Source organism: Myotis yumanensis, unplaced genomic scaffold (genome assembly GCF_028538775.1).
Source record: "Myotis yumanensis isolate MYYU_CA2020_CCGP unplaced genomic scaffold, mMyoYum1.0.hap1 SCAF_12, whole genome shotgun sequence".
Lineage (NCBI taxonomy): Eukaryota > Metazoa > Chordata > Mammalia > Chiroptera > Vespertilionidae > Myotis > Myotis yumanensis.
Window position 1 is genome coordinate 5,011,565 of NW_027223763.1, and position 19,826 is coordinate 5,031,390.

The 19,826-nt window shown below is 43.1% G+C and overlaps 1 protein-coding gene across 2 annotated transcripts in view; it reads right to left on the reverse strand.

Moving 5' to 3' along the window:
• NUP188 (nucleoporin 188) overlaps nucleotides 1-19,826 on the reverse strand; it is a 42,268-nt gene that overhangs the window by 8,927 nt on the left and 13,515 nt on the right. For both annotated transcript variants that reach the window (XM_070430488.1, XM_070430487.1), the window contains exons 11-29: nucleotides 19,478-19,678; nucleotides 18,287-18,376; nucleotides 12,857-12,922; nucleotides 11,658-11,777; nucleotides 10,967-11,093; nucleotides 9,113-9,265; nucleotides 8,789-8,915; nucleotides 8,491-8,578; nucleotides 8,325-8,401; nucleotides 7,487-7,601; nucleotides 5,598-5,718; nucleotides 5,413-5,476; nucleotides 4,524-4,652; nucleotides 3,803-3,942; nucleotides 2,893-2,999; nucleotides 1,697-1,903; nucleotides 1,423-1,592; nucleotides 727-796; nucleotides 285-352 (exon numbers count right to left, since the gene is read on the reverse strand). In XM_070430488.1, coding sequence (XP_070286589.1) covers nucleotides 285-352; nucleotides 727-796; nucleotides 1,423-1,592; nucleotides 1,697-1,903; nucleotides 2,893-2,999; nucleotides 3,803-3,942; nucleotides 4,524-4,652; nucleotides 5,413-5,476; nucleotides 5,598-5,718; nucleotides 7,487-7,601; nucleotides 8,325-8,401; nucleotides 8,491-8,578; nucleotides 8,789-8,915; nucleotides 9,113-9,265; nucleotides 10,967-11,093; nucleotides 11,658-11,777; nucleotides 12,857-12,922; nucleotides 18,287-18,376; nucleotides 19,478-19,678 — 2,240 coding nt within the window. The remainder of the gene's footprint in view (nucleotides 1-284; nucleotides 353-726; nucleotides 797-1,422; nucleotides 1,593-1,696; nucleotides 1,904-2,892; nucleotides 3,000-3,802; nucleotides 3,943-4,523; nucleotides 4,653-5,412; nucleotides 5,477-5,597; nucleotides 5,719-7,486; nucleotides 7,602-8,324; nucleotides 8,402-8,490; nucleotides 8,579-8,788; nucleotides 8,916-9,112; nucleotides 9,266-10,966; nucleotides 11,094-11,657; nucleotides 11,778-12,856; nucleotides 12,923-18,286; nucleotides 18,377-19,477; nucleotides 19,679-19,826) is intronic.

Sequence of the window (19,826 nt, forward strand, 5' to 3'; positions counted from 1 at the left end):
TGTGTGGGGCTCATGCTTCTTGCTCAACATAATGGGTTAGGCTGAGGCCTTTTCCAGGATTCCTCCTCCATAAAATCCCGAGCTCATGGAGTCTGCTTCACAATAACTCTTTCTGATAATCATAAATGCCATCAATGGACTGGCCAGGGACATAGCTCAGTAGCCCTCCATAAATGGCCCCAGTTCTCTCCTGACTCGGCTTGGACAGCCATGCACCCAGTGGTAGGCCACCGTGATCCCCCTCCCAAACCTTTAATTAAACTCTAAAAGGGGAAAGGACTCACTTAACTACATAGTATATCTCCAAGCATATTATCTTCATGATTAGGGCACAGGTTTCCAGGATGCTGGGCTGTGGAGGGAAGAGCAGAGCAGACACCGATCACAGGCGATCCTCTTCCCTTTGTCCCCCACAAAGGAACCTATTTCCTATCGCATGTGAATGGGCATCTGACTTGCAAGAGCACAAGCGTCAGGTCCACAGGGTCTCCAAGTCAGTGGAGAAGGCCACAGAGCCATCAACACCGAGCAGGGCATGCCACCTTCCTTCCCAATGCAAGACCTCAAAGGGAGAGGAAGCGAGCGCTTCTCTGAGAAGGAAGTTTCTACTGAAGAAAGCACGCTGGTTGTTTACTCAAGGGAGGTATCCCTTTCCACAGCTCCGTCTCCACAGCCCAGCCTTTCCTCCCAGGACCTCAGTCACTGTCCACCTTCACCACAGCTTACCTCAGATGTTTCTGAGGGAGGAGAGAGGGTTCCAAACAGTGGACTTGTTAAATTCTCCCAAAACTTGGGTCTAAAAAGAAAATACATGTTGTAAATCACACTTTCTCTCACACAGTCCTTTCCCCCGCTCCCTTTCGTGGTTACTTCCTGTATTTCCAGTCTCAATTCTAATGTGTCTCACAGGTCACTTGCTCCTACCGAAATGTAAAGGTTTTCCTCTTCAGAAACACAACTGTGTATGACAGAGCTGACCAGTAAGAACTCTCAGGGTTCACTCCACTGTCCATTTCTGACAGCCCCACAAAGAAGAGAGCGAGGAGGGAAAGCAGGACACAGACTCCCATGTTTAGCCATGTTAAAGTTACTTCCCTTTGTGCAAACGGGGCCCAAGACATACGGTGTGTCATTCAGTTCACTGCTCAAGCAAGGCACTCATCTGAACATACTGTTTCTCAAGAACAATGGGTTTGGGGGTTGGCAGAAGGCGGGAACTCTAACGTGAACACATCTTTACCTCAGAGCAAACATGATGCCTGCTGGTGGCAGCGTTAAAAAGAATAGCTAAGAGTGACACTCCCATTCAGAGACCCGGGCACTGATCTGCTCGAAGATCCTTCCCAACAAATTGCTAAGATAGGAGCTACTGTTACCCCATCTCACAGGCACGGACAAGAGCTCTGGGAGAGTCAGACCTACTTGGTCCTGAGAACCAGCATGGCACTGTCCCGCCGGTCCTGCCACAGGGCATGCAGAAAGGCGATGGCTGCACGGTGCAGCAGGGGCGGGCACCAGTAGCGATCCTGCTGCTGGGAGTCAATCAGCTCCAGGACCGCATGGAGACAGCTCCACACCCCAAGGCTGAACTCCTACAAGAGGGGCAGGTGAGAGTTCAGGGCCACAGCCACTACCAGTAATTGCACACACAGAGCCCAGCACCCTCGTCCCAGCTTCGCCCCAGGTGCAGGCTCACCTTGGAGCCATCACTGCCATCCTTCACCTCCAGATTTAGAAACAGTTCAATGAGGCCTGGCTGAGTCTCTACTGCAACTGTGAGGAATTCCAGGATCATGACTTTGATGCGCATGTCCTCAATCTTGCTCTGCAATCGTGTCAGGAAAGCGTCGCGAATGGCAGCCGCATCATTGCCCAAGCAGGCATACACTGACATCGGGGCCACCTGGTGGAGACCGGGACACGGGCTCAGAGCTCTACTTCCAGAAAAACCAACAGGCTCCTGCAGAAGGGTGCTGGAGAACTCTGAGAACATCCAGGCATATGTAGCTCTGGGTTAAAAGGGACATCACCCCAAACTACAGCACAAGATGCCCATCCAGTCACAGGAAAAATAGTAATCAACATACAAAGATGCACAACCTCTATCATGATTAAATAAATACAAAGTAAAACATGAGATAATATTGATTTGCCCACTAGCAAGGATTTTAAAAAAACATGAAAGCACACGGCAGAGATACAAGACTTGGTGTTAGGAGTATAAACTGTTACAATCCTTTTTGGAGGACTATTTGGAAATGACTGAAAAATTTTAAATATTCACTGACATCTATCTAAGTTTTAGAAATTGTAAACAAAAGTTTACAGAGTTCCCTGGATAATGTTTACTGCAGCACTGTTTATAGCAGTGAATGACAGAAACTAGCCCAAATGAATTAGGATGCATCCACTCTATGGCATACCAGGCAAGCATGAGGGAGAAAGAAGTAGCTTCAAATGTGCCTGCATGGAAGACTTCAAGACATGGTGTTAAGTGGAGAAAGCTAGTTACAAAACAGGATGTGCAGGGGAATTCCACTTCTGAAAAGAGCAAAAACACACACCCAACACACCCTTTACTACACAAGCACAGACAAATCTGGGGTAGTGCATACCAACCTCCTCATAGGGGATCTGGAACGAGGGGTCAGAGGTACCTTAACTTTCTGTTACGTTTATCTGTATCATTTAAATAAATATTTAAAAATAAGAATATAAGACTGCTGTAATGAAACAAAAATACCCTCATAAAACACAATGTGTGTGTGTGTGGCTACTTCACTTTAAAAGTCAGAGAAGTCCAAGTTAGCTGCTTCTCTTGGGAGAAGGCAAGAGTGGTCACCAACACAAAGTCAGTTTTCTGGGGCTTTGGTTGGTTAAGTGGGATCCTACCATGGCCAGACGTTTCAGCAGCTGGATGGCCAGACGTGGCAAAGCTGGGTCATGTTTGTGGTAGATGTATTTGGCAAGAACAGCAATGAGGTTGTTCCCATGGGCACCTGAAGAAGCACAGGAAATATTTTAAACACCAACTGTGCCTGATTCAAGCTTTTAAGAGAGGGTGCTATTCATAAAGGCTCATTCATACGTGAGGGAATTGACTCTCAAGTACCTGGAGGGCCAGAGCGAATCCAGGTGGCCCTATCATTCTCTTTTTTTCAGTAGCTAAGGCAGGCTTTGGGGACAAACAGCTCAATGCAATTTATTAAGAGTAAAAAGAAACACATTTTCAAGAAAATAGGTAGTCTTTGATCAAATAGGCTAGAAAAAGACATCGCACTGAAGCACTGCACTGACATGCAAAAATATTAATGCCAACATGATACAGGTAGAATAGGTCTGAGACATTATCCCAATACCTACTTGAAAATGAGCAAACTGGGTCCCAAAGAATTAAATGAGTATTTAAAGTCAAAGAGTAATAACAGTCAATATTTAAACAGGAATTTCCAAGTCTTTCATTACAATCTTCTAAGGTGGACACTCCTATTATCCCTATTTTATAGACAAGAAACCTAAGGCAGAGATGTTTAATAATGTGCCCAAGGTCACACAATAGTTTGGAGCCACAATTTGAAGGAAGGCAGCCTGACTGAACATGCGTTCTAATTATTCTGCCCTCAGGAGGAGGGAGAAATGAAATATGATCCAGTTCTCTTATTTCTAAGTCCAGGATGGGAGCTGGTGATCATTCCCAAATTTCAAGGAGTTAATCAGAAAATACTGCTGACCCCTAAAAACACAGCCTAACAAGTATGTACTTATGGGCAGAAACATTGCTAACTGGAAGAGAAATACATACCATGTTGGGTGAGAGCCTGTTCCAGAGGGGACACCACATTAGAAGGAGGTTTCAGCCGAATAACATTGTTGGTGATGGAGAATGCCAGTTTCACTGTCTTGATCAGCAGCTGGCCCTGCCCCTGGCCCTCTGCCCCATCACTAGGGTGCCAAATGGAAACCAAAGTTGATTCAGGCAACATGACTTCATTCACAACATATGTGCTCTCATGAATTAGATTCCAACCATACCAACCATAATCCCAGAGTTCAAATAGCTTCTGCTAGAGGCCCCAGGCCAAACTAGGAGACAGGAGGAGCCATCAACTCCCTCTGCTATGTGCCAGTCTATACAGCACCACTAGGTTATATACAGGCCATGTCCTAGGAGAAATAAGTTTATCTTTAAAAAGTTACTGCACGCCCTAATGGGCTTGGCTAAGTGGCTAGAGTGTCAGCTTGTGGACTGAAGGGTCCAGGGTTTGATTCCAGTCGATGGCACATGCCCAGGTTGAGGGCTCAATCCCCAGTAGGGGGTATGCAGGAGGCAGCCAGTCAATAATTCTCTCTCATCATTGATGTTTCTGTCTCTCTCGGCCTCTCCCTTCCTCTCTGAAATCAATAAAAGGATATATAAAAAAATAAATAAAATAAAAAGCTACTGTGTGCTAACTTAAACTGGAGTTCTTAGAACATGCAGGCACAATAAAGGTAAATGGGGGAAGGTGGGGAGGGAGCCCTACCTGCGGGGCTGAGCAGCCATCACCATGTCGATGGTGTCCACGCCGATGCCCATGATATTGATAACTGTCTGTCCTGCTTCTGTGTAGGCCAGGCTACAGATGCAGAGGGACTGCAGGCTGGGGGTGTGGCTGGAAGACAGACACATTTTGAGTTACTAGGGAGCCACCAAGTCTATTACTGGAAGAAAAAGCAATTGTCCAAACCTAAACAACTGGACATCAGTGATACAGATCAGCTCTTGGCCAGACGAAGACACTCTGATCACTGTCTCTAAAAAGACTTGATCTTAAAGATCACCCTGAGAATCAACCTAAATGTCCATCAATTACTGGTTATGTTTACTGAAATGAATTATGATTAATTCACACATTGGAATGCTTGGAACCATTAAAACAAGGCAGATCTATATGTAGCAGCATGGAAATAAAGTTACAGAGCAGTTAGTATAAGCAGAGGAAGAAACCTAGAAGAACACACACTAACTAGGTAATAGTCATCTCTGGAAAACAGGTTTGCAAAGGGCATTTTGCACTGATTGAATATTTTCCAATGAATATGCATAACTTCTGAAAAGATCATAAAAGTGATATGAGCAATTCGGGAAAAATGGGGCATATGTAATACTTTCAACAATAAATATTTAAAAAGAAAAAAGTGATGTGTGTATATAACAATATCATTAGGAACAACCTTGTTCCCAATTCATTTGTTCTCTCTCAACAGGAAGAAAGAGTGAACAGTCCAGTGAAAAACAAATCAGAACCTCAAGAGATGGTTCTGGGCTCAGCCTGTGGAAGGCTGAGCCGGCTCTGCACAGCAGAAGCCCACGCTTCCCCTGGTGACTGGCCATACCCAAGACCACCAAGCTCTAGCAATCACCCCTCATACCTGCTGTGGTCTGTCTCATGGCACAGGTTCAGTATCGCATGAATCAGTTCCAGGATCAGGCAACCTAGACTCCAGAAAAGACAGAGGAATGATGTGGCCTTGTGTGATGACCCTTTCCCCCAAAAGAGAAAGATCTCCAGGGAGCCAAAAACTCCTCAAACCTTCCCTGCCCACACTTTCCTTACCAATCTGCTCTCTCACACCGTGGGAGTTGTAGCGCCACTTGTGGTAGCTGGGAAGCATCTCCTTCAGCACAAACATGATGCAGGGCACCAGTCCTTGACTCTGGGTACTCCCAAGCTGTCCCTACAATACACCGTAGTGAGAGGGCTTATGCTATTTAAGGAAAATAACTTAATTAACAGAGATTTACCTTCAAAACCATAGTTCCAAAGGAAATCTGGGTAAACCTGAGTCATTAGTGGGAAAAAAAAATCAGAATATTCTAGTGTAACGAGTCCAAGCTGTATGATTCTCCAGAATAGAGAAAAGGGCCAAAAAGGTGATGTGACTCTGTCACAAGAGGCACCTGCATGAAGGAGAGAGACAAAGGCTCAATCTGGTCAGAAAGGAGGGACCTTCAACATAAAGGCTATGGGACTGTCCATAATGGAGATGCTCATCTCATTGTGGTTATCACCAGCCATCCCCCCAACCTCTATCTCACTCCATCACTGGAATACCAGAAAGGAGATCTGATAATATTCTTTGTCCTAATATTACTCGTTAACATCAGCTACCTTATTTTTAAAATGGGGGTTTGGGGGACATCTCTAATACTTTCAACAATAAAGATTAAAAACATGTAAATAAAAAATGAGTTAAAATGGGGATTCTTTATATATAACATCTATATTTACATCCCTATCTCAATCGATAAAGGACTGTAACTATCTTTTGAAGCATTCACTGATTGATTCCGACAGGCAGGAAGTGCCAAGTGCTTTTCACATACGGCCCTCTCAACGACTCCATGAGGTGGAGACCATTGATCATTCCTATTTTACAGAAATGGAGAAATTCTATACTTGCCCCAGGTTATGCAGCCAGTAAGTGGTCAACCTAAAATGTAAACCTCTCTCTCTCTGACTCCAAAATCCATGCTATACCAGTATTTTTCCAACTGAGTTGTTATCCATTAGTGCAGCATTTTCAGCCTTTTTCATTTCATGGCACACACAAATTACTAAAATTCTGCAGCACATCAAAAAATATATTTTTTGGCATTTTGACAAAAAAACTAAATGGAAAAAAAAGAAATATCAGAACACTGTAGTGCAATGAGTCCAATATAATTTTGATTGATTCATACTGGATGGCTACTGTTGTGTTGGCTGTTGTCATTCACTTGACAATCTAAGGGAAAAAGAGGTCAGTGCCCCCAACTAAATAGATATTACATGTCTTAAAATTCTTGTGGCCCACCGGTGTGTCGTACTTAGCACAACAGCTGAAAATCACTGCATTAGTGGATTGTGAGATCACCGTCTCAGAAAATATCAAAGTGAATCTTGTGTAGTAAGAGTAGTGTCATATTGTGAGCGTGGCTGGTGTGACTGAGCATCAACCTATGAACCAAGAGGTCGAGGTTCAATTCCCGGTCAGGGCAAATGCCTAGGTTGTGGGCTTGATCCCTAATGGGGGACGTGCAGGAGGCAGCCAATCAGTTATTTTCTCTCTCATCATTGATGTTTCTGTCTCTCTCTCCTTCCTTCCTTCCTCTCTGAAATACTAAAAAGATATTAAAAAATAAAGAGTAGTGTCATATTGTGAAACCTGTTTTAGGAGGATATATATATATATATATATACGCATGGGTTTACTGGAACGTGATATAAAATATACATAGTACCTTGGGCTACAGTCAAAATAGCTTGACACTCAGTGTATTACACCAAACTGCTTTGAGGATTAAATAATTTAGATAAAGCACCTACTATAGAATCTGGCACACAGTAAATACTCAGTACACACAAACTACTATCGCCATAACTTCAAGCCAACTGTTCTGCCTGCAGACAAGTAGCAGGGGCAGGGAAATTATTCCAGATGATTCTATCTGACCAGATTTTACCTTGACAAGAGTGGTGATCAACCGGAGAAAGGCAATAGTGACCCCATACTCGCCCTGGGGCTGTTCACTATTCATCAAGAGGTTTCCGTACCCTCCAGCACTCATCCCCTCCGCACTGGCGAAAGACAGAGAGGCAGAGGGGAATAATGACGGGGAGATTTCAAGATTGCAAGACACTGTAATCACAAAACATTCTTATTATTGTTATATAGCTCGGGCGTAAAATAGGAAAGCTCCGCAAGGAATTAATCACGTTTGGCAATTTTATACCCAGGATAAACATTCAGAGCATGTTTTATTGATATATAACGTTAAGAGGTTTAAAGTGAAAAATCAAATAAGCATCAGGAAAACATGATTGTCTTATAAGCAAGAGAGAGCAAGGAGAGAATGCTCAGGTAGTAAGATGGATCTCTGCGTTAATAACTGGTCTATAGGAGAGCTGGAATATCCACGAAACAAGGAAAAGTACACAATGATTTTGGCTTAAGAAAAGGAAGCTAAGCCTCTTGATCCGGATACCCCTGGATTCTCTAGGCTGTAAAGTTAATTCCCATGAACTAAGGTGGCTGCTGCTGAAGGAGAAATCTCTCTCTCTCTGGCTTTAAAGACTGCAGGACCATCAGTGCTGCCTCAGAGAAGAGGAGCCTCTGTGGCCCAAGGCCCAGTGTCTCCGATGCCTTGTCCTTATTCATCCCTCCTATTTCCAGAGGGCTGAAGAGCCAAGGAGCAAATAGGCACAGAGAAGCTTCTTTAAAACTAATGAAGCTAGCCTGGACCTGGTATGTCCGTGGTATTCACAGGGAATATACTCTGCCCACCGTAAGACCTGGCTCACCTAATCATCTGACTCATGTTGGAGACCTGGTGGGCCATGAATGGTAAAAAGCCTGTGTGACGAAGATCAGTCCAGACCTGAGAAGGAAAAAGAAGAGTCCATATCCTTGTGTTCTCAGGTACCAAGTGCAACATTTTGGGATTGCTCTGAAGACTCAGTATCATACCTTTGCGGGGTTCCGGGCAGCCAAAACGGTCAAACAATTGACACAAGAAGCAATGACATCCACAGGAGGGGAGATCACTGTTGTTAACCTGGTTGGAGAACCGTACACTGTACTCAGTAAAATGAGTAATACATACTGCTCCATCACAAATATTTTCCAGTGTTCTCTTCCCAAGTCCCTCTTCTCAGAAAGGATGATGAAAGGAAACAGCACTCAGCTGGGAACAGTTATCACACCAGAGCTTCCCACAGACAAGAGTGTGTGGACTTGAACCCCACGGGTGTGAGCAGACACTCACCGCTGCAGCAGCATGTAGATGCGGGAGGTGATGGGCAGAAGACAGTCTGCTATCGAAAGATCTGTACTGATGACCTTATGGACCAGATCAATGATGGGTTTGACCCGCTGACAGTGCTGAATCACATCTGAGGAAAAAGGAAGCCTGTGACCTTACGGAAAACAATTCCTTTAAGATCACTGAATAATCTCTGAGACCCAGGTAACAAATGACACTAATCATAACCTGGATGATTCTGAATTTGGTTTTGAAATTCTCTGCCTATCCTCCAAATCCTCTAGGCATGTCCATTTTTCTTCCCTATAACAGTGTCTCCCACCTCACCTGCAGTGGAAACAACATGAAGCAGCATTTCAATCTCACAGGTAAAGAGGGTCCAGCTGCTATACGAGTACTCCCAGCGTACCAGGTAAGCCCTATCGTCCAGCATTACTTGGCCCACGGTGCCTTGAGGTATGCGAAGGTTTGTCTGACCCCCTAAGGAAGGAAGAGAAATTAGTCTAATACCTGAGGACACAACAGGAAGAGGTACCTCCTATATCAGACACCAATGTTTAATCACATAGGCTCTCTTCCTAGTATCTAACATTGCTACACATTTTTCCATTAAAAAGAAAAAAGCCTCTTTTCATTTGGGGAAGTGAGTCTTTCCATGCGCCTAAAAACAGCAGAGTGCACAGAGTGGTATTACATTCACATGACTGTGGGAGACCACCTGATGGCACCGTAGGTCACTGGCTAAGTTGGTGGTGTTGCCAGGGTTAGAAGAGCAAGGCTGTTCCTTCTATATTTTGCTCCTTTGAGCACCTGGAATACACATAAGCTTACAAGTTTTAACTGGTCACTCTTACGTACTGCACTGCCAGTAGGAAAATAAATTGGTACCTTTTCTTACAATTTGGCACTATGTATTCAAAACTTTAAAATTATTTTTTAAACTGTGGTAAAATATATATATAACATAAAATTCACCGTTTTAACCATTTGAAGTGAATAGTCCAGTGGCATTAAGTACATTCACACTGTTGTGCAACCATCACCACCATTCATCTCCAGAACTTTTTTCATCTTGCAAAACTGAAACTGTCCCCATTAACTGGTAATTCCCTATCCCCCCATCCCTCAACCCATCACCCACCATTCTATTTTCTGTCTGAATGAATTTCACTACTCTAAGTATCTCATATGAGTGGAATCATATATTTGCCCTTTTGTGACTGTCTTATTCAGTTTGCATGTCTTCTAGGCTCACCCATGCTACAGCATGTGTCAGAATTCCCTTCCTTTTTAAGGCTGAATAATATTCCAGTGTGTGTGTGTGTGTGTGTGTGTGTGTGTACATACACACATATACATATGTATACACACACACAGATACACATTTTGTTTATCCATTTCATATGTTGGTGGACTTAAATTTTTATTGTGTATACCCTATTATCCAACAATCCCAAGGTATTCTACGTACTAAAAATAAAAGCACCAGTTTATTAAGATTTATGTACCAAATGCAGCATTGTTTTTGGTGGCAAAAACCTGACACAATCTAAATGTCCTTTAGGAGAAAAATAAAAAGTTATGGAACATCAAGAATAATTATGTAGTTACTAAAAAAAAGTCAGATCCATCTGTAATAAGATCAGCTTGTAGAATGAATTTGTGAGTATACAGAAACATGTAAGAGGACATGGTAAACTCTTAACATTTATTGTCTAATGGAGGAAGTTCTGGAGAGAGAGAAACTTTTAAAAATGTATCTCTGCATTTTTTACCTTGTTACAATGAACATGCATTATGATTTTTTTAAAAAAACATATTTTATTGATTTTTTTACAGAGAGGAAGGGAGAGTTAGAAACATCGATGAGAGAGAAACATCGATCAGCTGCCTCCTGTACACCTCCCGCTGGGGATGTGCCCGCAACCAAGGTACATGCCCTTGACCGGAATCTAACCTGGGACCTTTCAGTCCGCAGGCCGACGCTCTATCCACTGAGCCAAACCGGTCACGGCAATGCATTATGATTTTTTTATGCATGGTTTTTTAATGCATGTTGCAGTCAAGGTGCATTTCTCTCTCTCTCCCCTCCTCCCCTTTCTCTCTATAAAAATTAGTAAATTAAAAAAAAAAAAAAAGGAAAGAAAAAGAGGTTACTAAACCAAGGTCTCTTTATCTTACCAAGTGGGTAAAGGAGTTTGGGTGTTTGCCTCCGCCAGAGAGTTCCATCTTCATGGGAGATCACATCATGGGGCTTATGCTTATAAAGCTCATTGTAGAAAGACATTTTATCCAAGAAACTATATACCTGCCAACATGCAGGAAAAAAAACAAACAGCCACACATTTAGCTAGGGCACATGCAAGGGGTTCCACATCTGCCCTTCTGCTCTTCCAGCCAGACTGTATGTGTAGACTCTCAAACTTCTTACAAACCCACCACTATAACTCTCCTGGGACTGCCTCTGCACTCCTTGCCAAATCTTCACCGTTCTTTCATCTTCAACTCAAGGTCCCTTCCTCCCTCCCCCCTCCACAGATAGTTGCCTCACCTGAGCAGTATGGTCTGTACTACTCAAATGACATTTACTATACATCACCTGGCTTTATTAGCTATTTATTTCTTATTCTACTCTTCTCTTCCAATTGATATTAAGGAACTTTATATTTTGTCTTATTCCTACAGTACCTACTGTAAGGTACTTAATGAAAACATTTTTATTTAATTTTATAGAACTGAGGCACTATCTTAGGTATTTTCATTCATCTTCAGACTAATACTTGCCATGGCAATGGGGTTTCGATGTGGAAGGCAGAAAGGATTCCCAAAAACCATCTCCCACTCTCTTTAGGCATCTAACTGAACAGCCTACCTTTTTGGCAGTAGACTTCCCTGATACGAGGGCCCGTAGCAATTGTAGGAGTGGGGAGAGGAGATGGGGAAACATTCCACATACACTGTCCAGAATGATCCCAAGACCAGAGGTTGGCTCCTATGGTGAAAGGGGAGAAATCACTGAACTTAACATTATCTACAAATTACCCTCTCTCTCTAGTAATCTAAAACTTCCATATTTCCACTAAAAAAAGGCTATCAACAACTGACTCGGTTAGGACCTGAAAAGAGACTACTACTGCCTCCAGTGACCTCTTCTGGCAATCTTCTCTTGAGTAAGACAACGTTGTTCACCTTTGCATGACAAGTTTCCACTAAAGTGAAAAACACCCAACTATTTGTCAGCATTTAGCCACCATATACATGCAACAGAGCCTCAATATAAATACTATTTCTCCTAGGAACACTGTGATTCTGTAAGACTTAAATGGCATATCAGGAAATAAAGAACAAAATATACAAAAAATAAGTACAAATTTATTCATCAGCTGGACCTTGAGACTTGAGGCTGTTGCCAATGCTAAGACTAAGTACTGGTACCCAGCATGTGTGGCTCAGTGGTTGAGTGTTGACCTATGAATCAGGAGGTCACAGTTTGAGTTCCGGTCAGGGCACATGCCCAGGTTCCAGGATCAATCCCCAGTAAGGGATGTGCAGGCAATCGATGTTTTGCTCACATCAATGTTTCTCTCTCTCTCTTCCCCCCTCTCTCTAAAAATAAATAAAATATCTTTAAAAAAGAAAAAAGATTACAGCAATGAGAGCATTTGAGATCTTGTTCCTTGGCATGTCTTCAGGTTGACTCAAATAAACTCATAATAATTCTCAAAAAAAAAGTTACAGCAATACTAGTGCCTACGACTCCCAATGTGAAAAAAGACTTAGTAGGCAGGATAGACAGCACACCGGTTTATAATGTAGACACAGACTCAATCAGACAGAACTTGATCCGATCCTGGATGTCTAACTGGTTGACCTTGGACAAGTCACCTCACATCCCTGAGCATCACCTTTCCTCATATGCAGAACGGAGATAATACTGTCTACTTCATAGGTTTTTGTCAAGATTAAATAAGAAAATGGACATAAATGCTTAGTATAACACCTTTCACAAATTGCTTAATAAATTCTTTTGTTACAGAGAGTATCATAGCTGACTCCCAATGGCATACTTACTGTTCCCCAGAATAGTTCTGGAAGAGAAGGGTCTGCCAAGACTTCACATGCTGTGTCAATTATATCCTGTTGGGATAAGGGAGAGAAAATGGCTTGTTTTCCCTAGGTGAACCAGTCTATCTTTTTTTTTTTTTACTATATTCTGTGGAAATAAAAATACCAATGAGCCCGACTGGCATGGCTCAGTGGTTGAGCATCAACTATAAACCAGGAGTTTACGATTCAATTCCCGGTCAGGGCACATGTCTGGATTGTGGGCTTCATCCCCAGTGGGGGATGTGCAAGAGGCAGCGATCAATGATTCTCTCTCATCATTGAAGTTTCTGTCTCTCTCTCCCTTCCTCTCTGAAATCAATAAAAACATATTTTAGTCCTAGCCAGTTTTGCTCAGTGGATAGATCATCACCTGTGGACCAAAGGGTCCCAGGTTCAATTCCGGTCAAGGGCATGTACCTAGATTGCAGGCTCCTCCTTGGCCTAGGCCCTGGTCAGGGCCCCTGCAGGAGGCAACCCGTCAATGTGTTTCTCCCAGCCCTGACTAGTTTGGATCAGTGGATAGAGAGTCGGCCTGCGGACTGAAGGGTCCCGGGTTTGGTTTGAGTCCAGTCAGGGGCATGTACCTTAGCTGCGGGCACATCTCTAGTAGGGGGTGTGCAGGAGGCAGCTGATCGATGTTTCTCTCTCATTGATGTTTCTAACTCTCTATCCCTCTCCCTTCCTCTCTGTAAAAAATCAATAAAATATATTTTTTAAAAAATCAATGTGTTTCTCTCACATTAATATTTCTGTCTTTCCCTCTCTCTTCCATTCTAAAATCAATGGGAAAATATCCTCAGGTTAGGACTTAAATATCTACACTAATAAAAAACAAACATGCAAATTGATCATACCTTTGCTACGCCTTAAGCCACGCTCACCAGCCAATCAGAGCGACTATATGCAAATTAACCCAACCAGGATGGCAGCCGGCAGCCACAGAGCTGGAGCAACCAGGAGGCTTGGTTGCCCCAATGATGGAAGAAGCCAAGCTTCCCGCTTGCCACAGCCGGCTCTGAGCTCCACTCAAAGCAACAAAGTTTCAATTATAGAAGTTAAACAAACCCCAGATACCTGCTTTCAGCTGGCCATGGCCACGGAGCTGGAGCAAGCAGGAGGCTTCCCTCCCTCCCGCCCGCCCTGGCCAGCTCTGAGCTCCTCTCAAGGCTACAAAGTTTCAATTATAGAAGGTAAATAAATCCCAGAATAAAAAGAAAAAAAGGAGAGGCTGGGAGCTTCTGTCGTCAGGAGGCGTGGCCAGCCTGAAAACGGCCCTCAGCCCCTCACCCAGGCTGGCCAGGCACCCCAGTAGGAACCCCCCACCCTAAAGGGGGTGTGGCCAGCCTGAAAACAGCCATCAGCCCCTCACCCAGGCTGACCAAATCTCCATGGGGTGAGGGTCCCCACTGGGAGGGGACTTGACCAGCCTGCAAACAGCCATCAGCCCCTCACCCAGGCTGGCCAGGCACCCCAGTGGGGACCCCCACCCTGAAGGAGGCGTGACCAGCCTGCAAACACCCATCAGCCCCTCACCTAGGCTGGCCAGGCACCCCGGCGGGACCCCCACCCTGATCCGGGACACCCTTCAGGGCAAACCAGACGGCTCCCACCCATGCACCAGGCCTCTATCCTATATAATAAAAGGGTAATATGCAAACTGACCCTAACAGCAGAACAACTGGGAATGACTGGTCACTATGACACACACTGACCACCAGGGGGCAGACGCTCAGTGCAGGAGCTGCCCCCTGGTGGTCAGTGTGCTCCCACAGGGGGAGCTCTGCTCAGCCACAAGCCAGGCTGATGGCTGCCAGTACAGCGGTGGTGGTGGGAGCCTCTCCCGCCTCCTCAGCAGCACTAAGGATGTCCGACTGCAGCTTAGGCCTGCTCCCCGATGGCAAGTGGACATCCCCCAAGGGCTGCCGGGCTGCCAGAGGGATGTCTGACTGCCAGCTTGGGCCCGATCCCCCCAGGGAGCGGGCCTAAGCCAGCAGGTGGACATCCTCCGAGGGGTCCCAGACTGCAAGAGGGCATAGGCCGGGCTGAGGGACCCCTCCAGTGCACAAATTTTTGTGCACCAGGCCTCTAGTGCAGGGGTCCTCAAACTACGGCCCGCGGGCCACATGCAGCCCGCCGAAAACATTTATCCGGCCTGCGGGTGTATTTGCCGCCGCTGTGTGCATAGGAATTTGTTCATAGTTTTTTTTTAAACTATAGTCCGGCCCTCCAACGGTCTGAGGGACAGTGAACTGGCCCCCTGTTTAAAAAGTTTGAGGACCCCTGCTCTAGTGTGTGTGTGTGTGTGTGTGTGTGTGTGTATATAATACGCACCAATAATACCTCATTTAGTATGTCAAAAAGAACTCTGGGTCTAAAAAGTAAGATTACGGCCCATATAGGGTATATTTAATATCTGTTGTATGCTGTTAGGCAAATTCTCTGACCTTCAAATTCTTTATCTGTAAAATGGTGACAATATTCTCTGCTTCACAGTATTGTCCTAAGGATTAAATGAGAATGTACAGGGAAGTGAACTGTAAATTTTCAAATGCCATGTAAATGTAAGCTATAACTAGGATCAGCTAAACTGGTCTAGAGAACAAGAATAATGCCTTTAAATTTTGTTTGTTTATTCTCACCCCAAGGATATTTTTCCCATTGATTTTTAGACAGAGTGGAAGGGATGGAGAGAGACAGAGAGAGAAGAGAAACATCGATGTCAGAGACACACCAATTTGTTGCCTCCTGCATGCACCACAACCAGGGCGAATATAGAGCCTGCAACCAACGTATGTGCCCTTGACTGGAATCAAACCCAGGACCCTTCAGTCCGAGGGCCAATGCTCTAACCCTGAGCCAAACTGGCTGGGGATTGATTGATTGATTGATTGGTTGATTGATTGATTGATTCATTCATTCATTCATTCATTCTCAGCATCTAGCACAGGGCTTGGCACACACTGGGAATCTAATCAAGTCCTACTAATTCAGTTGGTTAGAGCATCATTCTGATATGCTTAGGTTGCAGGTTCAATCTCCGGCCAGAGCACATATAAGAATCGACCAATGAATACATAAGTGGAATAACAAATCAATGTCTCTCTCCCTCCCTCCCCCTTCCTTCTCTTAAAAAAATCAATAAAATACATTTTTAAAAAATCCAAGTACTAGGTATCTTGCAATCCTAGTATTTTAATACCAATCCTCCAGGGGTATAAAAGAATCCAAATGTGACCAGAATTTTGGAAAAGATGCAAAACTTGTTCTAAGCCTCACAGCAGTTCTCAACCTGTGGGTCGCGAACAATGAAAATACATCCTGCATATCAGATATTTACATTATGATTCATAACAGTAGCAACATTACAGTTATGAAGTAGCAACGAAAATAATTTTATGGCTGGGGGTCACCACAACATGAGGAACTGTATTAAAGGGTCGTGGCATTAGGAAGGTTGAGAACCACTGCCTAGAGCTTTGGAAATTGATTCTTTCAATTAACATCAAATGTTTTTCTCTCCAATGATAAAACATTTTCATCAAATTCATCAATTTCTTTAATTTCCATAACAAGTCCCTAGTTATTAAAAATGAATACAATGACTTCGCCATAAAAACCTACTTTAAGACTCGTTGGAGAAATGGCAGATTCCAGGTGTGGGGCAGGAATCATGTAAGACAATCCTGCAACAGTTGTCAGGCCAGAAAGCAACAGAGCTATTAAAATATGTGAAACAGATCCAGAAGCTAATCTAAAAAAGTTTTTACTGCCCTAACCGGTTTGGCTCAGTGGAGAGAGCATCAGCCTGCGGACTGAAGGGTCCCAGGTTCGATTCTAGTCAAGGGCATGTACCTTGGTTGCGGGCACATCCCCAGTAGGAGGTGTGCAGGAGGCAGCTGATCGATGTTTCTCTCTCATCGATGTTTCTAACTTTCTATCCCTCTCCCTTCCTCTCTGTAAAAAAATCCATAAAATATATTAAAAAATAATAATAATAAAAAATAAGCCAAAACCGGTTTGGCTCAGTGGATAGAGCGTCGGCCTGCGGACTGAAGGGTCCCGGGTTCGATTCCGGTCAAGGGCATGTACCTGGGTTGCGGGCACATCCCCAGGAGGAGATGTGCAGGAGGCAGCTGATCTATGTTTCTCTCTCATCGATGTTTCTAACTCTCTATCTCTCTCCCTTCCTCTCTGTAAAAAATCAATAAAATATATTAAATAAATAAATAAATAAATAAAAATAAAAAGTTTTTACTGACCAAAGATGGGCCAATCTGAGCATAAGAATAATAACTCCAATGGGTTAATTAAAACAAAGCTAATGTGTTTATCATGAGTTCACACTGATATGTAAAAATTTTAAACCCTCACTGAACACCTTTAGAAAAGCAGAGTATCAAATAGTTAGAGAGAGCAAAAAAAATCTTAAGCTGAGGTATTACTGACATACATTACATTAGTTTCAGGTGTACATAATAATTCACTATTTGCATACATTGTGAAACCAATTTCTTTTTTATGACAATGTTCCAACCACTAAACACAAGAGGAAAGATAGAATTAGGGCAGTGCCATTTTGTAAACCCTAGAGAACTAATGGAACTAGACAATGATGTGGCTTGTGGCTACCATAGCGGACCACACAATTACAAACTAAAAGAAATTTGACAGATTTATCAACTAATAATGTGTAGACCTTGCTTATTTAGATTCTTTTCCAAACAAACTTATGACAAATTTATGAGATTATAAGATAATTAGAAATTTGGTTCCTGATTTGATATATACAGATATTGTTTTTAGATATAACAATGATTGCGAAGGTTTACTAAAATATTCATGAAATGAAATGATGTCTGAATTTGCTTCAAAATAATCAAGAAGGGCAGGGGCAAAAATGAATGTATCAGCTGTGAAGCTGGTGATGGGATCAGGACGGTTCATTATACAATTTTTTCTACTTTAGTGTAAGTTTGAAATGTTTCTTTTTTTAAAAAATACTGCAAAAGAATATTTATTAGCACCCACAGATGTTTAGGACAGATGCACTAGAGTAAAAAAATGAGATTACAAAACAGTTTATACATTGTGATTCCATTTCTAGAGAAGAATTATTCTGTTTTTACATATGTATGCAGAAAATATTTTGAAGGAAACCCAATAAAATGTTAATAGGTTATCCTGTGTGGTAGGAATACACATTTTCCGTTTTATCGGCACCTTCTGATTTTTGTATCATTAATATGTATCATGTGTATAATACAATGAGTGAAAACAAATAGCAATACACCTGAGATATATGGGTGTGTGTTCTATCAGCTCCAAAGTGACATCTTGGGGATATGATTGCAAAGCTCGGCAGTGCAGCCAGCCTCACAAAAGCCAGACACTGACCTGCTGATTGCCCAGTGTGTGTAGCTCCAGCGAGGTCAGCACGAAAGAAAGGAGTCCATAGACACACATGCATGCGGTGCTGGTGGTGCACTGTAATGGCAAAGGAGTCAGTGAATAATCTGAATAACTCAACTCTTTCCCAGATTCAGCATAATCCTATCACATGAATATAGTCCCTGGGAAAAAATGGGAAGGGAAACTGAGGCTTCATAATTTTCCTAATTTAGTCCCAAGATCAGGAAGACAAAGGAAGAGAAAGCAGGAACCAAAAATATTACAAGACCCCAGCCGGTGTGGCTTAGTGGTTGAACATTGATTGACCCATAAACCAAGAGGTTGCTAGTTCCATTCCCGGTCAGGGCATATGCCTGGATGTCAAGCTCAGTCCCCAGTAGGGGGTGTGCAGGAGGCAGCCAACTGAGGATTCTCTCATCAATGTGTCTATCTCTCTATCCCTCTCCCTTCCTCTCTTTCTAAAATCGATAAAAAAACATATTTCTAAAAAATATTACAAGAAAAAAATCAAAAGAGAATCATTTTCAAAATGATCAAAGTTTCCATGGGGAAGAAAATCACATCCGGCCTACAAAAAGGATAGCTTGTATGTGCTAACATGAACTCTGCAGCTGCCTGAACTGTCACCAAGATAAATCAAACAGTGCCAACAAGTGGGGCCCGTTGGCTGAGGTTTCATTTCAGCATGTCAAAACAAGCTGACTAAACAGTGTCATACAAATTAAGCCTCAACACAAGACTCAAGAGAATTTCTAGTTCATCCTGTTATAACTGAATGAGTAAGCACCCCAAAAAGATTTCTCCTGTCAATATGGCCAAAGCTATCGTCTAGGAGATAAACTATACTGGCAAAAAGTCAGACATAGTGGGTTCGAACTATATCCGCCACTAAGTGGCAATTATTCCTGTGGGAAAATTTTATCTCCCTGAATGTCAATTTCCTAATGCAAAAAAACCAGAATGCTAATCCATAGTGCAAAAAAGTGATACAAAGATGAAATAAGATAATGTACCAGAAAGTGATGAGCACAGTGTCTATAAAGGTCAGTTATAATAATATCACCATTATCTACATCACTACTACAATTATTATTACTATCATCATGACTCATTAATAAGCTTCCGCCCTGCTCTTTGCCCATTCTCAAGTTCAAATACCAATAGCCCGAGTCTCACATCATTTCCCCCACTAGACAGTGAGCGAAGTAGTCGGGTCAAGTACTGAAATACATTCAGCTGGATGGCTGTGCCACCTATCTTCCGGACAACACTGCTTGTCTCTTCTGGATTCAGGGTGTGGCGAAGGAGAGCCCAGGCCAAAAGCACTGGGGCATGATGTGGAATGTCCCCAAAGGTCAACATCAAACGGTCCATATCCTAATGAAAAAGGAAAACATCTGTGTCAATAAACTGAAAGAATCAGGACCCTTCCACAGGATCCTTCATTACACATAATTAAAGTCCTCTATTCATCCACGGAGGGCCCTCCCTCATTCTGGTATTTTACTCTTCCCAAACCCCCAGC